The sequence below is a fragment of the Elephas maximus genome, chromosome 24, assembly GCF_024166365.1.
Source record: "Elephas maximus indicus isolate mEleMax1 chromosome 24, mEleMax1 primary haplotype, whole genome shotgun sequence".
NCBI lineage: Eukaryota > Metazoa > Chordata > Mammalia > Proboscidea > Elephantidae > Elephas > Elephas maximus.
In genome coordinates, this window is record NC_064842.1 from 39,068,736 (window position 1) to 39,094,459 (window position 25,724).

The 25,724-nt window shown below is 42.0% G+C and overlaps 1 protein-coding gene across 1 annotated transcript in view; it reads left to right on the forward strand.

The window, feature by feature from the left end:
• PAPPA2 (pappalysin 2) overlaps nt 1–25,724 on the forward strand; it is a 342,051-nt gene that overhangs the window by 14,976 nt on the left and 301,351 nt on the right. Inside the window, exon 3 of the mRNA XM_049868523.1 lies at nt 21,263–22,334. Within this exon, the coding sequence (XP_049724480.1) occupies nt 21,263–22,334 (1,072 nt within the window). The remainder of the gene's footprint in view (nt 1–21,262; nt 22,335–25,724) is intronic.

Genomic DNA, 25,724 nt, shown 5'->3' on the forward strand with positions numbered 1-25,724 from the left:
TTCATGTAAGTAGGATCATAGAATACGTGGCGTTTTGTGTTTTGCTTCTTTCACTTGAGGATCATCTGTGTTGTAGCATGTATCAACACTCCGTTCCTTTTTATTGCCAAATAATATTCTGTGAATATACCACATTTTACTTATCCATTCATGAGTTTATGGACATTTGGGTTGTTTCCACTTTTTTGTCTCTTACGAATAATTCTACTATGAGTATTTGTGCACAGGTTTTTACGTGGATGGCATATGTTTTCACTTCTCTTGGGTAGATACATACAAATGGAATTGCTCGGCCATATGGTACTACTATGTTTAACATTTTGAGGAACTTCCAAACTGTTTCCAAAGTGGCTGCACCATTTTACAAACTCCAGCAACATGTGAGGTTCGGTTTTATATTTCTGGCCCCCTAAAATTAAATGGGCTCCTGATAAGCAGGATTTGCCACTGCTTACATCCGATAGAATCTCTGTGATCTTCTTAGAGAACGGTGCCATTGTCTTGCACAATCAGAAGAGATACCTGGGCCTCTGATGTTGATGTTCTTCCTGGTAGTGATGGTTGCTCTCACCAAGCTCCTCCAATATCTTCTCAAGGGTATCCTAAGAGGAACCCTTTTTTGCCTGGACCTGGCTCTGCTTGAATGCACTTTTGGCCTGAGCCGCACTACTTTCCACTCAGTTAACGCCTAAGTGATGTGCATTCAAGAAATACTCAGACCTTCAGAAGTCACAGTGCATTGGATTCTGATGTAACAACACCTTCAGAAAGAAAAGGAGAGAAACGGGGGGCGGGGGGGGGGGGAAGCCCATGTAACTCTCTTATAATGACATAAACTTTCTCCTGGATTCCAGGTTTCCTGGATTTCTCTGGGTCTCGCCCCAGCTGTGTATGGTGTTGCCATCTCTCTGTGGCCAACACTGTTCAGGGTCTAGTGCCTGACTCACAAGGGTTAGATACATCACTTTGGAGTTATCTGGTTGTCTGGTGTGAGTGTAGGGTAAGAAGAATCACTTCCAGGTTGCAGCATCAGAGGGCGTTTCCTTTGAGCATGGCCGTGTGGTCATCCTACTTGTCAGACATTCAGTGCCTGACATTTTTTATTCCCCTTTCTCTCCTCATTCCTTGACCTTCAGTTACTATAAAAGACACACAGTCTCAAGGAACAATGCAGTGGAGTGAGGTTTTGACTCAGGTGGCACCATCAGCTGCTCATGCTTTCATCTTCCGTTAACTGTGTGTTCTCTCCAGTCCTCAGGATGGTGACGGGGGGTGGGGGGTGGATAGTTCTTTGACAAAGCAAAGGGTGTCAGGTTGGAAACCTTCATGAGTGACAGAGGCAGGGCTAGAAGGTAGGGATTACCTTTGGCAGCCCAAATAAATTCAGCCATCTGCCTGTCACCAGCAACACTTCACCTTCTACTTCCTCCTTTGTGCATTTCTTTAGTCTTCCTCTGAGGCTGGTCATCTGATTCCTTCAGAATGTGGGCCAGGAGGTTTGGCTCCTTCTCTTTCCTATCGTAGGCCATGCCTTGGTGAGGCCAAATAAACAGAAGAGAAGGCAACACCTTCACTTGGATTCAGAGCTTGTATACCCTGAACATCCCTTAGCTTCAGTTCCTTGTGTCAAAAACAAGTACATAAATTCCATGCTGTTGTCCTCAAGTCCATGGAATTCGGTTGCTCTGGGGGCTCATCAAATCCATTTCTGCTCACATCATTCACCCTAGGATCCGAGAATCTTCCAGAAAGCATATCTCGATGCCAAGTTTATATAAAAAAAATAACACCATCTTTTCCTCCTCACGTTCACTACCTGCCTTAAAACAATTCCACTGTTTGAATTTTTTTTTAAATGAGAACATCCAGGAAATAAAACTCAGAGGGCAACAAAAACATCCCAATTCCCATCATGAGTCAGAAGTGAATGGAGAAAAGTGATTCAGATCGATAGAAAGAAAAACCTGCAGGCAGCTTTCCCCCTCTGCTGAGGAACAGCAGCCCAATGCCACCATACCTCCTCAAATCATCGTGCTTATCTTATCACGCAAACCACAGCCCTTCAGCCACTGGGCGTTGTTATGCTGTTTACCTAATTCCACAGTCACAGGACCTGCAGAGTGTATTGACGCTCAGGAAATTTCATACTGCTTGTTCTCCTAGATTATGAAAAATGTTTGAAATGACATTTAAAAAATAACCCAAAAGATTGCTGTTTTCTGGGGTGGGGAGCATGGGCGAAAGTAGACATAAGGAACATTTCAGTAGGTATGGCTGCTGGTTGCTGCTGAGTCAGCTCAACTCCTGGTGACTCCATGCACTATGGAAAGCACCACCGCCATGACCAGTTGTAGATCAGACTGTCGTGATTGATAGGGTTTTCATTGGCTGCTTTGCAGAACCAGATTGTCAGGTCTTTCCTCCTACTACATCTTAGTCTGGAAGCTCTGCTGAAACCTGTTCAGTGTCATAGCAACATGCAAGCTTCCTCTGACAGACAGGTGGTGGCCATGTATGATATACATTGGCTGGGAACAGAACCCAGCCTCCCATATGGAAGGTGAGAATTCTACCACTGAGCCACTGATGTTCTCTCGGTACATATTAAACTCTTGTTATTTATTTCCCTATGTGGGAAAAAATACAGTTGCTCAAATATACTGAGTTTTTTTTTTTTTTTTTTGCCAGTAAGTCCATTTATATTTAATGTAGGCTGTACCTCCAAGGAAACTTCCTTTCAACTGGTTGGCTACTCACAGCAGATCCCATCATGGAGGTGATCATATTAAATCAAATCTCATCACGGAAGTGATTACATCATCATACAACTGCCTAACTATCTCATAACTTTGAAACCACTGAGATTCATGGCCCAGCCAAATTGATACACAACCTTAATTATCACGGTTAGTAACTCTCTCCACCTGTGGGGAAGTGAATGGTGCAGAAGGTTTGGGAGCTTTTGTTTTTTATTAGATGAAGCATTTTTCTTTGTCAGAGAAAAGGAAGTTGTTAGAGTGGCATGTGATATGTTTCAATTGGGAGGATGCTATTGGGAGTGCTGCTAACTACCCCTTGTGGATTCTCTCCATTAGTAAGTTATTTGTTCCAACCTTAGGCAAGAAAGTGGTCTTGATACATTGGGAATGTGGAGAAGCATAAGATGGGAATGTGGAGAAGCATAAGACAGGATTGCTGGCTCTCAAGGAACTTATAATACAGTTGAAGAGATAAGTCTATATATGTCAAAATGATAGTGATAATGTTGTTGTTAGCTGCCATCAAGCTGTGCACGTAACTCCATGCACATCAGAATTGGATCATTGTGATCCATAAGGTCTTCATTGGCTGATTTTTTGGAAATAGAGATCACCAGGCTGTCTCAGTCCAGAAGCTCTGCTGAAAAATGTTCAGCATCATAGCAACAGGCAAGTCTCTACTGACAGATGAGAGCCTCCACTGGGAAATGAGAGGTGCAATGAATAATAATACTGAGTGTTCCTTATGTGCTAAGCACTGTTCTCATGGTATTACATGCATGAGTTAACTTAATCGTCCCTCGAAATCTATAAATTAGGTACTATTGTCATCTCCATTTTAGGAAGGAGGAAAACGAGATGCAGAGAACTGCTCAGTTTGGCTCGAGGTTGTAGAACTATGAAGTGGTAGATATAGTGAATCTAGCTTCACAGTCGGCTCTTTTAACGAGAACAGAATTAACCACCTTTTTGGTTCTCAGTTGAATGCCGGTCTGACTACCCTTGGTCATTTGTGGGTCTGGATCAAGGCCTTGGAGAGTCTGGGGAAGATGAAGATGGGGCAGGGTTCTGCTGGGAGATCCGCAGGAGGCCCTGAAGGTGTTGGCCACTCTCTGAAAGGCACACTAGAACTCTGGGTTTGCTATTGGGGTACCTCTTTCTGGTCTGTGAATACCTTTTTCAGCCAGAAAATAGATAACCATCCCAAGCAGTAGGTGATGAGTGCTTAACAAATGGTATGGACTACGGGTATGAAGAAAGCCATTTTGGTTTTTGCTGGGATGGCCAAGGAGAGAATCCTTAGGAAGGAGGCTCCTGCTGCTTCATCCGCCCAGGGGAGGGGTTTATTTCAGGTCAGTGGCAGTACTGGACCTGGTCCTGAGCATGCTTCATGGTGACCCAAGCCCTTTGCTTTCTAGGATTTTCCAAGTAGTACAAAATTTCTTTAAGTAATCTCTGGGCACAAAGGACATATAGAAATGGAAATGGTCAATTTACTATTCTCCTTTTAGTTATTTTCATCCTTATCATTATTGTTCCAATATTCTAACATCACCATTAGAATTTTCTAACAAATCTGATCAGGTCACTGTCTACTATGCCTTACCTTCCTCCACCTACCACCCTTCAGTGGTTTCTGATTTATCATCCAGAGTGTAAAGTCAAGACTAGTTAACTCATATTCAACATCCTTTGTGACTGATTTCAGTCAATAGATCAGGTTTCATTTCTTCTGCTACCCTACATACAGTATATAATTATTAGTTTATTCAACAAATACTTATTGAGTGTCTAATATGTGCTAATTATGGCGTTAGCAAAGAATATTAAATATACCATGGACTGCCAGAAGAATGAACAAGTCTATCCTGGAAGAAGTACAACTAGAGTACTCCTTGGAAGTGGGGGTGGCAGGACTTCATCTTGTGTACTTTGGACATGTTATCAGAAGGGACCAGTCCCTGGAGAAGGACATCATGCTTGGTAAGGTAGAGGGTCAGGAAAAAGAGGAAGATGCTCAACGAGATGAATTGACACAGTGGCTGCAACAATGGGCTCAAACAGCAATAATTGTGAAGATGGTGCTGGGCTTGGTAGTGTTTTGTTCTGTGCATAGATAGGGTCACCATGAGTTGGAACTGATTCGGTATCACCTAACAACAACAATATGTGCTAGGCTCTATTCTAGGCACCAGAGACACAACAACAAACAAGACAAAATAGCCAGAATTAATAACATCTTACATATTTGAGTGTTTACTATAGTCAGGCTTTACTTATATTAACTTATTTAATCCTTAAAACAATCTGATAAAGTAGATATTAACAAGAGTTCCATTTTACAGCTAAGGAAGCTGAGACTCAGACAGGTTGTTTATTAGGTAAATACAGAAATACAAAAACTTTTTCCTATAAATTTATGCTTATGAAAATAAAAATATTTTATACAATTTGATCCATGTATTATATATTATTTTAGAACTTTGTTTTCTAATAAATAAGCTGTGAACATTTCCTATGTCCCTGGACATTCTTATAAAATGTGATTTTTTTTTTTTGCTGTGAACCTCGATATATATTTTTTAATTGTGCTTTAGGTGAAAGTTTACAGTCCAAATTAGTTTCTCATTAAAAAATTTATAGTTCAATTATTTTGTGACATTGGTTCCAATTCCCACAATGTGTCAGCACTCTCACCCTTTCCCTTTACAACCCAGGTTCCCCATGTCCATTTGTCTAGTTTTCCTGTCCCTTCCCGCCTTCTTGTCTTCGCTTTTGGGCAGGGGTTGCCGATTTGGTCTTATTTACTTGTTTGAACTAAGAAGCCCATTCCTCACATGTGTTATTGTTTTATAGGCAAGTCTAATCTTTGGCTGAAAGTTGGACTTTGGGAGTGGCTTCAGTTCTGAGTCAGCAGGGAGTCTAGGGCCCATAGTCTTGGGGGTTCTTCCAGCCTCTGGCAGACCAGCAAGTCTGGTCTTTTTTTGTGAATTTGAATTTTGTTCTACATTTTTTCTCCTGCTCTGTCTGGGCCCTTCTGTTGTGATCCTGGTCAGAGATTGTGGTAGCTGGGCACCATCTAGTTCTGGGCTCAGGATGGTGGAGCTGTGGTTCATGTGATCCTTAAGTCCTTTGGGCTAATATTTTCTTTGTGTCTTTGGTTTTCTTCATTCACCTTTGACCCAGATGGGATGAGACCAATAGATGCATCTTAGGTGGTTGCTCACAAGCTTTTAAGACCCCAGACACTACTCATAAAAATGTGATTTTTTTAATGGCAGGATAGTATTTCTTTGGATGGACTGTACTGTTGGATGTTTAGGTTTCCTCTAATGTTCTGCTGTTATAAATGCTGTTGTGAACATCCTTATTCATCCTTGTGAACATACTTCTTAGACTGTTTTCCTACAATGATTCCTAGAAGTGAAATTATAAGGTTAGAAAATGTGAACATTGTTGGGAAATCATTGCCAAATTGTTCTACAGAATGGTTTACCAATTTTTAGTCTTTCAACAGTGCATGAGTGTGCCTATTTCTCCACAATGTCACCATGTCTGGAACAGCTTCATCTTTGCCAGGCTGATAGACAAAACTTTTCATCTTGTATGAATTTGCATTTCTTTGAGGCTGGACATGTAAAATTTTTATTTCTTCTTTTTTGACTTTCTTCATTCATATCTTTATACCTCCTATGCCTCTTTTTTCTATAGCTGCTGCCTAGTATTATTGTAGGAGTCCTGCTGGTCTCAATGGCTAAGTGCTTGACTGAGGTTCAAACCTACCCAGAAACTCCATTAGAGGAAGACCTGGTAATCTACTCCCAGAAAGAATACCTAGGAAATCCTACGGTGGCAGTTCTGCTCGGATACATGGGGTCACTATGGGTCAAAATCAACTCAATAGCCCCTAACAACAACAACTACATTATTGCATGGGTGATAAGTGAGCAGAGAAAGTCACAAACGTGGTCACTAGCTAAACGTGTCTATGCTATATGTGTATGCTTGCGTCTGTATGTGTGTGGGTGTTCGTGTCTGTCTGTCTGTAGTAAGTGAGGTGAAGTTGGGAGTGGAGGAGACTTGCCTGCTGCTATTAGTTTTATTTAAGTCACCAGATGAGTCTCTGTCCCTTACTCACTGCCAGCAAAGGCCTGTCCTCACAGACACAGATTTTGTTCTGCTCTGATTCAGATTCTTGCTACTCAGAGTGTGGTCTGAGGACCAGCAGCATTGATATCACTTGGAAGCTTCTTAGACACGCAGGATTTAGGGCAACAGTGAGGACTTACTGAATCAGAATCTGCAGCTGTTCAGATCCCTGGGTTGTTTATATGCATGGTAAAATGTGAGAAGATCTCATCCAAAGTTGGTCTTTCGGAAGGTTTGTGTGTACTTTCATCCTGACCTCCAGGCAGGCACTACCAGTTACAGAGGAGTACAGCAGGTGGTGATGCTTTTGATTTAAAACCCCTTTTGCTGACCCTCTCTCCAACAAAAAGTAATAATAATCATTCTAAGAGTCAAAAAAAAAAAAAAAAAAAGCAAAGAGTAGCCAACATTTATTGACACTTTGTGCCAGGAACTGTGCTAACTTTCTCTGGATGCCATATGTGGTCCACCTCTTCTGAGGCTGTAGACCCCTTTAGATTCTTATCCCCTATGTCACCATTCCATGGCACGCTGCCCTCTCAGGCAATCACAAAGCAAATCCTCTTCTCTCCCTGTAAATCTGCCTCATTGACTCTCAACCTAAGCATGGGTGGCCTATGGGAAGCTAGAGAAACCACCATCCTGCTTTCTGTCATCTTTGTTCATGAAGGGAGCATGACTAAAATGAAAAGTGGACTGTAAGGAGAGATTGAAAAATTTGTCAAAAAGATGCTAGTGAAACGGTTTCCAGGAAGTTTTCTCACTCTGTGCTGTAATTCCTAAAATTTTGACTCATAGATAAAAGTTGACTCTAATTCTGTCTTGCAGGAAAGCTATCTAGACAACTGAAACACCCCTCCCTGGGCTGCTTTTTTCAGTCTTTCCCACTCTTCCCGCTGACATGTGCCTGCTTGTTGCCAGGTTTGCATGGCCTTTGATGGATGGCCTCTCGCCTTCATCTTTTTGGTCCTTTGTGTGTTCCCCTGTGCTCTCACTGGGAGGTCAGGGCATTGGGTAAGTAGTTCTGCAGAAGGCAGCAGATACATGTATGGGGAGCCATGGGCATAATAACATCCTGAGAAAGGAGCTTGCCTTGTATCAGGTTGATTTATGGCAATGACCTAACCTTGTCCTGCTTTCCACTCATTTTCCTCATAAAAACATCCTGATACCACATAGCATGTTTTTTTAGTTAACACAGCTGATGACACTGTGTGCGACTCCTCTGTTTTGTTGAATACAACCTCACCTTCCTGGAAGCTGATGGGGCTTCTTGGAGAAGCAGGACTCTCACTCCTGACCTTAATCTCCCCAGGAGTGCTGAGAAGAACTCTGCCTTGGGGGTTTCCTGGAAGCAAATTTCCATGGTCATGTCTGAGCCAAGAGCAGCATTTGTGCTTGGAACTCACCCTCATCTTCTGCCACCTCGGCCTGTGCTTAAATGATCTTCTCTTCGAGATTCTGCCATAGATAGATGTTTCCTTGAGGGTGGGGATTTGCCCACGAAAAGCTCTCAATAAGTCTTACCATCTGTGCGGCAATGCAACAGTGTAGGATCCAGAAGGAAACAGCTTAGTATTTGATGACTGGTGAAAAGCACATCTAACATCAAAGGAAAGTCAAAGCACCTGTAGTTGCAAGGAGCTGCTGGTCTCTCTTGGATCATACCTTTAAGTCAGATGTAATTGCAGGATTATTGGGGGCCCCTGAGACTGGTAGGAAATGCTCCTTCTCTGGGCCAAGACTCTCATGACTCAGTCTGACATCCAGAGTACAGTGGGTGCAATGCAGGAACTAAGAACAATCTTTTCTTCCTTGGCTCTGTGGCAAACTCACAGATGTCAAAGACATGCGCCTGTCACTAAGAAGCTTTCAAGTTGTTTGGGTTACTACTACTACTAATATAACAGCAATACAACAAGTCTCAGCAATTTGCCACAGAAAAGGGAGATGACTTTGAGTAGGGTGGCCAAAGAAGACTTCATGGACAAGGCAAAACTTAAGCTGATTTTCAAAGGGCATACCTATAGAGCAATATGATATAATTTGTGTGGTTGGGAATGTACTGGGAATGTTGGTGTTAGAAAAATGATATGTTGACTAGAGAGGAAGATTTTGTTTGGGGAAGTATAAGAAAATAGGGACTCAGTGCATCTTTCTCAGCCTTGAGTCCACATAAATGCTCCAACAGGGGTATTTTTGGCTTTTCCATTTATTTGAACACTCTGAAATAAGTCTGCATACTGTTCCTGGAACAAATATACTCCTTCACTTTGTGGAAGAAGAGGGTATAAGAGTCGACTTTTTTCCTTTTGTCATTACTGTAAAATAAGAATGCCAAGGAGAGTTGGATTCCTGACCTGAGAGCTTTCAGGAGATTCATTTTTTTTTTTTTTTCCACTTTTTATTGACCTTTAAAACTCCTAGTGTAGGGTGGTGCTTTAGCCCTCATTATGCACCTATAGTTGCAAGGAAAATGCTGGTTGCAAGTATGCTGGCATAATGATGCCAGGAGCAGTGTTGAAGCATAACTCTCTGTGTCTGGTTTGTGGTCAGGGGACTCCATTCCATCAAAACCAACTGACAGAAGATTTCAGTAGGGGAGAGGGGGGATTTTTGCTGGAGAGGGAGGTAAGAGATCAGAGCAGTATGACTGGAACTGTTGAGAGGTGTGGGCAGCTCCTATCTGGTTCCATTTGGGTTATATTCTCTTCAGACACAGATTTCTACTCTGCCAGTTAAATACCTAGTGGGGAAACCAAGAGAAAGATGGATGCTGCTGGCTTGGAAGCAAGTTGTCAGTTGCACGCTCTTCACATTAGCTTCTCTCCTACCTTTTCCAACCTTCAGTTACACTCCTGGCTTTCTAATAACAAATCCTCCTTAACCTCAGAGTCCCCTACACTTGATGATGAGTGTATGTGTCACAGGAAATCCTGTGAGGCCACCCAGACATTTTACCTAATGTTCAGCAAGCCAACCTGTCAATTTAAGGACTGGCCACAAAAGAGATATTAATACATGTGTTAGCCAGTCTTTGCCTTTTCCAAACTATTTCCAGGTGTGGGTGTTCATCTGTACTTTTTTTTTTTGAGAGTCAGATCCCAGTTGCCCTCAAGTAGTGGTCTGCGAATGTATTGATAACACCACCACACTCCCCAGCTTATATTTTTCTGTTTGCCCCAAAACAACAAAGTAGCAATTTATTTGTTTTTAGTATTTGAAATATTTTAGTGTAGTGGAAACAACATGGGCTTTTCAGTTGAATAGATCTGGTTTTAATCCCTGTCTCTGGCACCTGCTCATACATTTGTGGTAAGGTTTAAAAAAAAAAAAAAAACAAAAACCCAAACCCGTCACCATCAAGTCAATTCCAACTTATAGCGATCCTATGGGACAGAGAAGAGTGGCAGGTAGATTCTAATTGCTGGCCTTTTGGTTAGCAACCATAGCTCATCATAGCTCTTAACCACTGTGCCACCAGGGCTCCTAAGGGTGCCATATGTTCAGTGCCTGGAATATAGTGGACATTTAATAAAAGGTAGTTCAAGTCTTTACTTCTTCTTGGCATAAGGAGCAGGTCTCCTGAGTGCAGAGAAATAATCCAAGAAATTGAAAGAAGCAGGAATACCCCTCTACAGGGGCCATATTTTTAAATTTCTCCATTAAACAGTTGTTTATAACTTTGTAGATGTGATATTTGCTGCTGTATTAGAATTTTTCATAATCACCCAGGGAGCCTATATCCCTAGTTTGAGAGAAGGCCTTTCTCCTTGAGGGTACTTGACTCTATTAATTCTAAACACTGACAATTAATAATAGAGAACTGAATGCAAATTATTTTTACTGAAGACTCTTATGAGTATATTGCTCTATTAAGATATCCATGGTCTTGGTTTCAGGGGACATCTAGGTCAATTGGCATAACAAAGTGTATTAATAAGACGTTCTGCATCCCACTTTGGTGAGTGGCATCTGGGGTCTTAAAAGCTAGCAAGTGGCCATCTAAGATGCATCAATTGGTCTCAACCCACCTGGAGCAAAGGAGAATGAAGAACACCAAGGACACATGGAAAATCTGAGCCCAAGAGGCAGAAAGGGCCACATAAGCCAGAGACTCCATCAGCCTGAGACGGGAAGGATTAGGTGGTAACTGGCTACCACCAATGACTGCCCTGAGAGGGAACACAAAATAGAATCCCTGATAGAGCTGGAGAAAAGTGGGATGCAGACCTCAAATTGTAGTAAAAAGATCAGACTTAATGGTCTGACTGAGACTGGAGGAACCCCAGAGGTCATAGTTCCCTGACTCTGTTAACCCAAAACTAAAATCATTCCTGAAGTCAACTCTCCAGACAAAGATTTGACTGGACTATAAGCCATAAAATGATACTGGTAAGGAGTGTGCTTCTTAGCTCAAGTAGACACATGAGACTATGTGGGCAGCTCCTGTCTTAAGGTGAGATAAGGCAGAGGGGGATAGGAGCTAGCTGAATGGGAACGGGAAATACAGGGTGGAGAGGAGGAGTGAGCTGTCTCATTGTAGGGACAGCAACTAGGGTCACATAACAATGTGTGTACAAGATTATTATGTACGAGAAACTGACTTGAATTGTAAACTTTCACTTAAAACACAATTAAAAAACAAAAGATAGCCATGGTCTCTAAATACAAGTTTTGTAGTTAAGAGTGTAAATTTATTGAAGAAGGTATACTCTCTCAATTTAACTTCTTTTCTCACGAAACTTAGATTAAATACAAGGCAAAGTATCTGCACAATTTTAAATTTTATAAACATTGACATATAATGGAAGCCAGTTGCAAGCAAGAGATGAAAGAATGGTTCTTAAAGTTTTCAGACAATACGGTCCAAATGTTTGGCTTCAGCAACATCCCAATCTTTTGAGTTACATCATTTGATCTGATTTTTCTAACCCAGGGGCTATCATAGTTCAGTTTGGTGTTGAGTGATTTCATAAATCATATTCATAATCTGGTCCCTCTGACCTTCCCAAGAATGTGGCTTTGATGAGTAAACAATAGAATGTGTTTGCTTCTGTCACATGTACATCCAAAGTTATAAAATCTCAATGTTGCACAAGCTCAGAGTTTCTCCACATACATTGTGTTGGCTTAGACGGCATTGGTTTTTGTCAGCCTTTGTTCTGTTAGACTGGGAAGAGTAGTCTCCTAGATGTGGAAATTGCATTATTTTTCTTTTGAAACAGAGTCCCTCCAGCTCTTGCTTATTGGAATCAAGGATGCAAGACTGGGGGGCCCTGTTGAGAGCATGTGGGTTAGCTGTGCAGGCTGCTCTGTGATCTCGGTTTGCAGTTGAAGGGTGCCGAAGCAGAGACCTGGGATGGACAGGTTCTATTTCACAGGTACAGTTGGTTGCCTGGTGCTCAGGTGGACATCTTAAGGCTTAAAGCCCAGTGAGGGGGCAACATTTACCCCTTTCAAATTATAAAATAATCAGGCCACCAGCAAAGCAGCCACATCTACTCTAGTAGTCAGAAGGAGAAGGAGACACTTGGCAGCTTGCATCTGCTTTCCCTTTTTAGTCGTTACAGGGCTGGAGCTGGCTTACACTGGCTCATGAAGCTGATTGCACACATTTCTTCCCAATTCCATGTTCAGTAACGTCATATTGATAACTTGAAATTGACCATTGTGGAAGTATGTCCGCCACAGAAATTGGCAAATGCTACAAGTCTCTTTCAGGGTGCTGATTGTTAAAAATGATGGACTTTCCACATCTAGGAGATTTTTCTTCCTTAGACTAGCAGAGCAAAGGCTGACAAAAACCAATGCCATCTGAGCCAACATAATATACATGGAGAAACTCTGAGCTTGTGCAATATTGAGATTCTATAATTTTGAATGTACATGTGATAAATGCAAACATGTTTTAGCTGTTGTTTACTCATCAGAGCCACATTCTTGGGAGCAACAGAGGGCCAGATCATGAATATGATAAATGAAATCACTCGATACCAAACTGAACTGTGATATTGACCAGGATACCACTGGTTTTTAGTCTAATTTGCTCTTCTCTTTTATACCTGTCATTAAACTGCTTATTATCATAACACTTAAAAGACTCTTTGCTGTCAAGCTGACTTCAACTCACAGCAATCCCATGTGTGTCAGAGCACAGCTGTGCTCCATAGGATTTTCAGTGGCTGATTTTTCAGAAGTAGATCACCAGGACGCTCTTCTAAGGCACCTCTGGGTGAACTCAAATCTCCAACCTTTTGGTTAGCATCTAAGAGTGTTAACTATTTGCACCATCCAGTGAGTCCATCATCATAGTTCATACTTATTGGTCACTTTATACGTTAGGCTGTGTACTAAGATCTTCTTACATATGTTCTTTTATTTAATTTTCACAACAACCTGATGAGGTAGGCTGTGATCTCAGCTTATGGTAGACGGGTGCTGAAGAGTACTCCTGGGATGGACAAATTTTATTTTACAAGTAAGTTTGCAAATGAGGAAACTGAGGCTCAGTAAGGTGATGCAACTTTTCTGAGGTCACATAGCCTGTGAGTGGTGGAGTGAGAAGTGAAACTTTGGCTGACTCAGGTTTGTAATCTCTGCCCCAGCATTGGTGTGGTAGAAAACTGTCCTGGCTCACAATCATGACACCTTCATTCTAGTACACTCTTTGTACCCATCCTGACACCTGACCTCTTTGAGCCTCAGTGTCTTCATCTGTGAAACGAGGCTATTGGTAATTACCCTGCCTAGCTCACAGGATAGTTTTATAGCTTAAGATGAGATTGCGTTGAAAAGTTCAACCGCTATACAAATGGTAGATATCACTATATGCTCACAAAGTGAAGGAAAAGATATTCACAAAAATGACACCACCTCCCAGTTTAGAAGATTCAGCTTAAGTGGGTATTTTATGTAAATACAGTCAAAAGGACCTCTGGAAACACCTGTAAATACTTCTAGATGAACTGCCAGAACCTCTGATCTGGCAAATGTCTGAACTTGTCTCTTTGGCTTTGGGTTCACTTAGCCTTCCAGAAGATCCCTGTGGCACAATGTTTAAAGCACTCAGCTGCTAACCAAAAGATCAGTCATTCGAACCCACCAGCCATTTCACGGTAGAAAAGAACTGGCAATCTGCTCTCGTAAAGATCACAGCATAGGAAACCCTACTGGGCAGTTCTACTCTGTCTTATAGGGTGGCTATGAGTTAGAGTTGACCTGACAGCCCACAACAACAACAGCCTTCATAGACAGTCTGACTAGTAACTAGGGTTGCCCTGGTTTCATGGGGAAGATTTGGATAGCGGATACCTTCATGGAACCAAATTAACATGATAGGTCAGCTCTAGAATGTTGACCACTAATGACATTAGGGAGAATGTCTGCAATATTATGTCCATGTTTTAATAAAGATATTCTTTTATTATACATTTCTGTTTATACTTCAGTGTAGTTTTTACTACAATGTACATATTTCATTGTAGTTTTTTACTTAAGGTTTATCTTTTGCACTATGCTGAACTCTCGTTGGCGTCAATCATCTGATCACTATAGAATCCTCAGCAGCAGCTCAGATTGGCAGCTAGTATTGCTTCATAGATACCTACTGAACAACTACATGGGTGAACTGACTACCTGGAACCCTTGTGGTAATCATATACCTCTTGTGCCACAGTTGTCCATCTAAAAGTTTAAAGAGTTTTGTTTGTTTTTACCATGTTTTAATTGCAGTTGAACCTAGTTTGACAGAGTAAGGGTCAACCACGGGATGTTTCATGCTATAATTACTGTGTGCTCTCAGGATATCAGAGGTATTTGTCAGCAGTAGGAAGACCTCCAGGTGTTTCCCAACTTACAGAGTATAGTCCAAGACCCTTAATGTGTCATACAAGGGCTACCTTGACCTGGCACATAAAGTTTAATCCCCGCCTCCCCCCCACTCCCCGCCGTTAATACCAAACTGCTTATCATTGCTCCTATGTATTAAAATCCTCACCTCCAGTGCCTTTGTTCCTGCTGTCCCCACTGCGTGGAATGATCTTCTATAATCCTTCTGTCTGGCCAACTCTTACATACTCTTCAAGGTTTGATTCAGGCCTCATCTCCTCAGGAAATCCCCTTCTGAACCCTTGGGTTGATATTAGGGCCCCTGCTTTGTGATTTTATTCACCTATGCATTCCTGATTTTAGTTCTGATATACTGAAATATCTCCTGTGTTTCTTCTCCCCCATTAGACTGTAACTCCTTAAATATGCAGGCCATCCTTTTCTTCCAAAGCTGAGAACAATGTCCGGTATGGCATGAATGGGGTGTTCAAAAAATTTTGGTAAACTAAACAGATGGATTTCAAATGGAATTCCTTTTTCCAGGGGAAAAGATGGTGAGATGAAATGTAAAACCCTTTTGGTTTAGTAGGGTGACAGCCCCTTAAGTCACTAAACACAATCCTGTTCCCACCAGCTAGGGGTGGAGGTTGGAGCTTCCAGATGAGAGGTTCAAAGTTGGGGCCAATCAGTGGTTGCCTGAACACAGGCTCCAATTCCAACCTAACTGTGGACTGACGTATTCACTCCTGAGGGAGAAAAGGATCAGATCATTCTTCACATTGGGGGGATAGGTTATTACCAGTACAGACCAAGAAGATACAAGGAGGGCAGAAAGATGTAGTTACTTGGTCCTCAAAATTCTGAAAACTCTTACTTGCTCTCATGAAAGAGGTTGAACCTGATCCCAGTGATTCTTAGGGAGATGTAAGTGATACCATGTTTCAGCGCCACAGCGTTCTCCCTTGGAATGATAGATTTTTTTCAGTTGGAGCAAAGGGTGTTTATTTCTTTGCCAGTAATCTTAAGCACAAGTTTTTATTGAAAATGATTAAAAAAAATTAATAATCAGTCTTAGACAATCATTTAGCTATATTCCCTAACAGCATTCTATCTGTGCAATTACTTATACCGGGCCCTTTTCTTTTATTTACCTCTCATTCCATTAGTGTGCTGAGTTACCAAACCAGTACGTACTACTCTTGCGTAGATACCTCAGGCAAACTTAACATGCTCAATCAGATGTGCTTTTTAAATGGTTTAAAAGAATTTCAGAGAAGCTTTCCACTTTTATGTCTGATTTAACTTATCATTGATAAAAATCTTCCAAACTTTCCTAGTCTGGTTGAAAAATACCTAGGGTTCCAACTTCCAACTTCTGTCCTCTGCATTTCCATCCACTGAGCAGCAATGAGAATTCAGTTCCTTTTGTAAATATGGGGTATCAGCAGCCATCAACATGGTTCCCTAAGAATCTGTAGTTGTGAAAGTACGCAGATGATTTTGATCTGCAGCAAGGGTAGATGACATTGAGTTAGGGAATTTGAGTTACTAAATATGCTTTTTTTTTTTTTGCTGGAAAGAGTGCAAGGCAGTGCTTCAACAACTATTTATTCACTTCCTGTAGATAAGGCCTGCAATAAAAATACATCAAATGAAGTGCAGTTATCTAAGCACCGTGGTAGTGGAAACAGTTACGTGCTTGGCTGCTAACTGAAGAGTTGGTGGTTCGAATAATCAGGGCTTCAAACTAGTTCATTTTGGTTCAAAGCCCTGCCGAGAATTTGTATTTATAACAAGTTTCCAGGCAATGCTAATACTGCTGGCTGGGGACCAATTCTGAGAACCACTAGTAGAACAGTGGTTCTCTAATTTTATTGTACATAAGAATCACCTGGGGATCTTGTTAAACTGTAGATTCTGGTTCGGTGTATCTGAGAGTGGAAATGCAAAGTTCTACCCCTGGAATGAACCGATTTGAAGCCCTGGTTCAAACCCATCCTGAGGTGCCTCAGAAGAAAGGCCCGGTGATCTTCTTTAGAAAGATCGTAGCCATTGAAAATCCTATGGAGCAGTTTTGCTGTGACACACATGGGTCACCATGAATTGGAGTGGACTCTACAACAATTTTTCTTTTTTTTTTTTTTTTTAAATCTAAGTACCTAGTAAGGTTTCCCATAAGCTGCTTAGACATCTTAATAAACTAGAAAACAAGGAATTATTACTTTGGTAACCATTCAGAAAGTAATAGTTCTACATATCTACTATGACAATTAATAAATTCCCCATGTGTCTGTCAGTTTGTTGTCCTGTGAGGGCTTGTGTATTGCTGGGATGCGGGAAGCTATGCCGCTGGTATTCGGATACCAGCAGGGTCACCCATGGCAGACAGGTTTCAGCTGAGCTTCTAGACTAAGACATACTAGAAAGAAGGACCCAGCGGTCTACTTCTGAAAAGAGTTAGCCAGTGAAAATCTTAAAAATAGCAGCAGAACTTTGTTTGATATAGTGCCAGAAGATGAGACCCTCAAGTTGGAAGGTACTCAAAATATGACTGGGGAAGAGCTGCCTCCTTAAAGTAGAGTTGACCTTAATGATATGGATGGAGTCAAGCTTTCAGGACCTTCATTTGCTGATGTGACATCACAGAGTTGACCTTAATGATATGGATGGAGTCAAGCTTTCAGGACCTTCATTTGCTGATGTGACATCGTTTAAAATGAGAAGGAACAGCTAGAAGCATCCATTAATAATCAGAACCTAGAATAGATGAGGTATGAGTCTAGGAAAATTAGAAATCATCAGAAATGAGGTGGAACACATAAAGATCGATATCCTAGGCATTAGTGAGATGAAATGGACTGGTATTGGTCATTTTGAATTGGACAATCATATGGTCTACCATGCCGGGAATGACAACTTGAAGAGGAATGTCAGGGATAGGATAATATCCATACACCTACAAGGAAGACAAGTTAATACTTCTATTCAAATTTATGCAACAACCACTGAGGCCAAAGATGAAGAAATTGAAGATTTTTACCAACTTCTGCAGTCTGAAAATGACCAAACATACAATCAGGATGCACTGATAATTTCTAGTGATTGGAACGCGAAAGTTGGAGACAAAGAATGATCGGTAGTTGGAAAATATGGTCTTGGTGATAGAAATGATGCCAGAGATCACATGATTGAATTGTGCAAGACCAATGACTTCTTATTGCAAATACCTTTTTTCACCAACATAAACGGCAACTACACACATGGACCTCGCCAGATGAAATACACAGGAATCAAATTGACTATATCTGTGGGAAGAGATGATGAAAAAGCTCAGTATCATCAGTCATAACAAGGCCTGGGGCCCACTGCGGATCAGACCATCAATTACTCATATGCAAGTTCAATTTGAAACCGAAGAAAATTAGAACAAGTCAATGAGAGCCAAAGTACAACCTGAGTACATCCCACCTGAATTTAGAGACCATCTCAAGAATAGATTTGACGCATTGAACACTAATGACCAAAGAACAGACAAGTTTGAAATGACATCAAGGACATCACAGATGAAGAAAGGAAGAGGTCATTAAAAAGACAGGAGAGAGAGAAAAGACCTAAATGGATGTCAGAAAAGACTCTGAAACTTGCTCTTGAATGTCAGGTACCTAAAGCAAAAGGAAAAAATGATGAAAGTAAAAGACCTGGACAGAAGATTTCAAAGGGTGGCTTGAGAAGACAAGGTAAAGTATTACGATGACATGTGCAAAGGCCTGGAGATAGAAAACCAAAAGGGAAGAATGCGCTCAACATTTCTCAAGCTGAAAAAAACAAAGAATAATTCAAGCTTTGAGTTGCAATACTGAAGGATTCTATGGGGAAGCATCAAAAGAAGATGAAGGGAATATACAGAGTCACTATATCAAAAAGAATTTGTCTACATTCAGCCATTTCAGGAGGTAACCACATGATTAGGAACCGATGGTACTGAAGGAAGAAGTTCAAGCTGCATTGAAGCCATTGGCGAAAAACAAGGCTCCGGGAATTGACCGAGTACCAATTGAGATGTTTCAAAAAAACAGATGCAATGCTGGAAATGCTCATTTGTCTCTGCCAAGAAATTTGGAAGACAGCTACCTGGTCAACTGACTGGAAGTGATCCATATTTATGTCTATTACCAAGAAAGGGGTTCCAACGAAATGCGGAAGTTATTGAACAATATCATTAACATCACATGCAAGCAAAATTTTGCTGAAGATCATTCAAAAGTGGCTGTGGCAGTATATCAACAGGGAACTGCCAGAAATTCAAGTCAGATTTAGAAAAGGATGTGAAACCAGGCATATCACTGCTGATGTCAGATGGATCCTGGCTGAAAGCAGAGAATACCAGAAAGATGTTTACCTGTGTTTTATTGACTATGTTAAGGCACAGGACTGGCAAATGTTTCATTCTGTTGTGCATAGGGTCACTATGAGTCAGAACTGACTCAACAGCACCTAACAACACAACAACAAGTTAATAAATGCTTTCTGATGTAATTACCATAACTACACTATAATTAACCAGAACTACACTAATTGACTCGATGGCACGGGGTGGTTGTGTACACTGGTATATGAAAATTCCATATGCTATGTAATGTCCTCCAGAAGTTCGAAATACTATTTTAGACAAACCATCAATAATTTCATAGCTTCCTCTGAGTCAAATAAGCAGAATGAATTGTTTTATTGATAATAGAAGAGAGGTGCTAAAGACAGTAAATCAAAGTGTTCACAATTGCAACTCGATGACTGTCAGGTAATCATGTTAATTATCTGGTAATTTATATGTCAAGCCTAAAAAGTTATACCCCAACTCAGACACATACTTGTGTATGCAACAAACAGAAAATACCCAAAGCCTGTTGCTGTCGAGTTGATTCCAAGTCATAGCAACCCTATAGGACAGAGTAGGACTGCCCCACAGTTTTTTTTTTTAATCTTTCCAGAAGCAGACTGCCGCATCTTTCTCCTGCTGAGTGGCTGGTGAGTTCGAACCACAGATGTTTCAGTTAGCAGCCTGGCACTTAACCACTGTATGAGCAGGAACTCAGCGGAATAAATAAGATTCTTGGTTTTATAGAAGGTGCCCTGATGGCACAGTGGTTAAAGTGCTCAAAAGTGCTCAGCTGCTACCAAAAGGTCGTCGGTTCTAACCCACCATTCACTCAGAGGGAAAAAGATGTGGCAGTCTGCTTCTGCAAACATTTATAGCCTTGGAAACCTATGGGGCAGTTCCTGTCCTATAGCGTCGCTGTGAGTCAGCTCCAGGGCAGTAGGTTTGGATGGAGGTTTTCATAGGCTTGGGGAAAAGGAATATTGATGTTAATAACCTCAGGTATCTGATCAAAGCCTAGTGTTTTTTCCATCCTTCATTCATCAGTTCAAGCAGCAATTATTAAGCACTTCCAATGTGACGGCACTGTCTTCCAGTAATTTACAAGTATAATCCGCTCCCAAGACTTTCTCTAGCTATATGCTAGCAGAGGTGCACAGGAGGAGATGGTGGGTCCATAACCCAAGATGGGCTGCGGGGAGCATCCAAGGCCTCCAAATTGCCTTCTGGGTCCTCTTTCACCTGTGGTCAGGCCACATTTGGCTCTCCCACTCCTCCCTGCTTATTAGTGGTATAGTTATCTACAGATGTTCCTGCCTTGGTTTATTTAATTTGATGTACTAGTCTTGTGCCTGCTATGGGCAAGGTGGTAAGGTAATGCATCGCTGGGGTCCTCATTTACATGCGAAAGTTTTGCTTCGGTACTGTGGGAGGCACCATTGTTACTAGAGGAATCTTTCTTATCAACTGACTCGACTAGTTTTTCAGGTGAGGTCCACGGGGCAATGCCGTTTTGCTGGCTTTGAGGGGTAACTGTTTTCTGTGGGTGGGTGCCTCTGGCCGTGGAGAGGCAACAGAGGGACTAGCAGGCTAAGAGTGAAGTCTGGCATGTAATTGTCTTCTCCAAGGGACTCCCTGTCTCACCAACTCCTCGCTTTCCCCATGCAAATGACCATTTTAATATTCAATGGAGAAAAATGCCCTTTTGAGGGGGAGGGTAGCAGATTACCTACTGGCTTTCCTAAAAGCTATGCCTGCCCTCGGGACATCTGAGGAATTGAAAGCCGCCAGGGTCAGTGAGGAAAAGGCATGGACTCCAAGTCAGTTAGCATAAGGAATATTTGTGAAGAATGAAAAGGATGGTTTACATTGGACAGCCCCCTCTAGCCGCCATTTTGGTTATTTAAAAATGCCAGAATGAGTTTCAAATGGCTAGACTCTCAAAGCAGATTCCTTTTGGGGATAGATGCTGCCAGAAACAGCCCAATATGGGCTACTGGATGGACATCCCAGGTGGGAAATCTAATCAGTTATTTTTTTCCCCCATTAAAAACCTACATTCTTATTTATTTACATGCCTTTTCTCTTCCCTGTCTCCACCCACCTTTGTGTCTGGTATTTCTTCCCTCGATTCGTCCCTCTTTCCCAGGTGTGTTTGATAACTGCTCCCACACTGCCAGTGACAAGGGCTGGGCCCTGGGGATCCGCTCAGGGAAGGACAAGGGAAGGCGAGATGCTCGCTTCTTCTTCTCCCTCCGCACCGACCACGTGAAGAAAGCCACTGTTGTGACTGGCCGCAGTCGATACCAACCAGGCATGTGGACACATGTGGCAGCCACTTACAATGGACGGCGAATGGCCCTGTATGTGGATGGAACTCAGGTGGCCAGTAGCTCAGACCAGTCTGGGCCGCTGAACAGCCCCTTCATGGTGTCCTGCCGCTCTTTGCTCCTGGGGGGTGATAACTCTGACCATGGGCACTATTTCCGTGGGCACCTGGGCACGCTGGCCTTCTGGTCAATGGCTCTCCCACAAAGCCACCTCCAGCACAGCCTAAAGCATTCCAGTGAGGCGGAGGAGTTAACCACCCTGATTCTGACAGCCAGTTTTGAGCCCCTGGAAGAACAGTGGGTCCCCTTTAGAGATGAGAAGTTCCCACGTCTTGAAATTCTCCAGGGCTTTGAGATGGCGCCTGAGATTCTGTCACCTCTGCAGCCCCCACTCTGTGGGCAAACAGCTTGTGATAATGTGGAACTGATCACCCAGTACAATGGGCACTGGCCCCTTCGGGGAGAGAAGGTGATACGCTACCAGGTGGTGAACATTTGTGATGATGAGGGCCTGAACCCCACTGTGAGCGAGGAGCAGATCAATCGGCAGCATGAGGCATTGGACCAGGCCTTCAGTCGCTACAACATCAGCTGGCAGCTGAGCATTCGCCAGGTCCACAACTCCACCCTGCGCCACCGGGTTGTGCTTGTGAACTGTGAGCCCAGCAAAATCGGCAATGACCATTGCGACCCTGAGTGTGAGCACCCACTCACCGGCTACGATGGGGGAGACTGCCGTCTGCAGGGCCGCTGCTACTCGTGGAACCGCAGGGACGGGCTGTGCCACGTGGAGTGCAACAACATGCTGAATGACTTTGACGACGGTGACTGCTGTGACCCGGAGGTGGCCAACGTGCGCAAGACCTGCTTTGACCCTGACTCGCCCAAGAGGTAAGGGACCTGGCTTGGGGGTGTCTTACTTGGAGGGTACATTTCTAACATTGTTTATTCTTTTGGCTTCTGGAGACAAAAGAGGGTTCACACAGACCCCAAATAAAACATTCCTTCTCCCATCAGACAATATTGGACTTCCCTGAGTATTAGGTGTTGTACTTAGGGATACCGGGATTACTAAAACACACTGACCTTCATGCAACTCGCCATCTATGGAGCAGACAATTATGTAAGCAAGTTTGTGACGCTACCAAGTGTGAAGTGCACCTGGAGAGCTATGCATCAGGTATGTGGAACACAGGAAAGCTGAACGGCTTAATTTACCAGAAGTCGGGGAATCTTTACAGATAACAAAGTATACACCGAGAGTAACCAATCAACACCAATTATACATGCTCCCTCTTCCTGTAGTCTTAGGTTCTCAGCAAAGTGGTACAAATCCATGAAGAGTTTGCATATCTGAGTCTGGTGCATTTTCAGCAGTTTCACAGACACAAGACATTCTACATCTCCAAATCTGAGACACACCTCCTTTAGGCAATGGGGGTCTTCCACTCTTGGCCTCCTTAAATTCCGTTCTGCACTCAACAGACAGAAAAACCTTTTGAAAAAGGTAAATCAGATCCTGTCACTCTGCTTTTTAAATTTTATTATTATTTTTAAGCTAAGAATAAATCAAAACTCCTTACTTGGCTTACAGAAGTGTGCTGCACTCTGGCCCTTGCTGACTCTCCAGCATCATCCCACCCCACCCACAATCACAGCCTCGCCAACTTCATTCTGGTTTCTTTGAATGGATCAAGCTCTTTCTTGGACTTTACATTAGCTGTTCTATCTTCTCAGACTTTGATTGTCCTTGATTTTTCCCTGGTGGGTTTTCTTTTGTCATTCAAATATGTTTAACTATCACCCCTTGGGAAGGTCTTTCCTGATCACCCAAATTAGTTACTCCATCACTATTACACCACCTGATTTTAATCAGCTACCATTATCACTTCTGATGTTTTTCTTATGTATTCATTTGTCTGTCTTTCCCCTATCTTTAGAATATTAGCTCCATGAGATCAGTGGCCTCGTCTGAGTCCCTGGGTGGTGAAAAAGATTAATATGCTCAGCTGCTAACTGAAAGATTGGCAGTTGGAGTCCACCCCGAGGTGCCTCAGAAGAAAAGCCTGCCAATCTACTTCTGAAAAATTAGCCATTGAAAACCCTATGGAGCACAGTTTTACTCTGACACTTATGGGGTTACCTTGAGTTGGGATCAACTTGATGGCAACTTTTTTTAAAAAAATGGATTTCCTGTGTTTTTTGTTCTAAGACAAAAGCCAGTAAGAGGATTCTCATTTGATGGCTAATGCAGGGGTTGGTGACACAGTGGTTAAGCACTCAGCTGCTAACTGCAAGATTGGTGGTTCGAACCTACTAGCTGCTCTGTGGGAGAACGATGTGGCAGTCCACTTTGGTAAAGATTTATAGGTTTGGAAATCATGTGGGGCAGTTCTACTCTGTCCTATAGGGTTGCGATGAGTTGGAATCAGCTCGACAGCAATGAGTTTTTTTTTTTTTTTGATTTGGCAGGGGTTGGGGGTAGAAGAGGAAGGTAAGAGGAGAGGGAGGGAGGAAAGAATAGAGGTGGATGGTAAACATGTTAATTTGTGTTAAGGGGACAAGGCTTCTCCAACATTTGTGCAAATTATAAATAGGCTCACCTGAGTTAGAGTGTAGGGGTGGTGAGAGGCAGGAGGACTGGATCTCAGCTCCTGCCCAGTAAATGGATGGCTGCTTTTGTACTGGCCACAATTTGTATAGTAAATTATGGCATCCTTGTGTGGGGGAAGTTCTCTTCGTGTCAGTTAACACTAATAGGTTGGCCTGTAGTCCATGCATTGTGGTGTCAAAGACTGAGTGTGGCATTTGGGTTCAAAGGACACAATTGAATTCTGGATTTTTATTTAACTAGCTATGTAAATTAGGCAAGTCTTTGACACTCAGATGCTTTGTCTGTAAAATGGGGGCAAATGCAATAATTCTTTGCATTATCTATATCACTTTCAAGCCTCAATTATTTTCTGCTTTGAATTTTTTATTGATACCATAGGTTTTCATTAATGGAATGCAAACTGAATCACTGAGCATGTGTGAATTTTTAGTAGGTAGTATGGATTTTTTTTTTTTCTTGCCTCATCCCTCCAATTCTACCCTCAGAGTCCAGAGGTACCTATGCATCCCACTAATTCTACCCCTCCCCACATCCAGTGGGCCATCTGTGTCCCAAAAAACTTTATCAAAATTTATATTTTTCATGCCAAAAGCATTGGTTCAGCACCACTTCATAAAATACCATGTGAAGACAGTAATTTGTAGCACATGCCTGTTTTTTCCCTTTCAAACTATCATACAAGTCTCCACCTGTCAGCAGCACACGCTGTCAGTGGGAAAGCAGCATCCTAATAAACCCCAGAGGTGGAAAATATAGGTAGGCAACTGTATATCCCAATGGTTATGAAAAGGATATTTTAGGATTGTTTTGTGAATCAAATGAAATAAAGGCATGCAAAAATGCTTGATAACGCTAAAGTATTCAATGTACAAAAATAGTCCTAAACTAACATTAGTTATTATCATTATTACAGCTGACAGATGGGGAGCCTTTGTTTAGATAACAGTAAGCAGGGAATTGATCACATTACTTGAAATATTTGCATAGGGAAGATTCTGTTTGGATTTGGTTTTCAGATTTTGATAACTTTAAGCAGAGGTTGAACCTCACCAACAAGAATGGTTGACAACTCTTAGGATCCCCAGGAGAGATGGGGAAGTCTGGCCTCTTCCCATTTGTCTTCTACCTCAGTCCTCCAACCCAGTACCCTGACTGAGAGAGCTGTCTCACAAGGCACCCAGGCCTCATTCTACTTAGAGCAGCCCTTTATCTCTCTAAGTCTCTCCCACCACTGCCCTTATCTGGGTGTTTATAACTCATTCCCTTCACTGCTGTGGTAACTCATCCATGTCTGTCTGTAGACCCAGACAGTGTTTCAATCTTTTATTTGTATGTTACTCTCTTACTCCTACATACAAAACCTGTTTTGTGGAATACAAAGGAACTGTTTATACTTTTTGATACATAAAAATATTTAAATCTAAAGAATAAATATTTGTGGTTCAAAAGATCAAATTTTACCAAAAGATATAAGGAAGAACAAAAATTCCTTGCCTAACTCTTCTTCCTTCTTTACTCTCTAGCCTTTCCCCACATAGGTACCCTTATGTAATTCTTTTATTTGTCTCCCAGTAGTTATCTCCCTATCTCTAAATCTTGTATTGCTTGATTTATCAGTTTTTACCATTATCCATTGACTTTCTCTTATAATAAAGATGAGACTAACT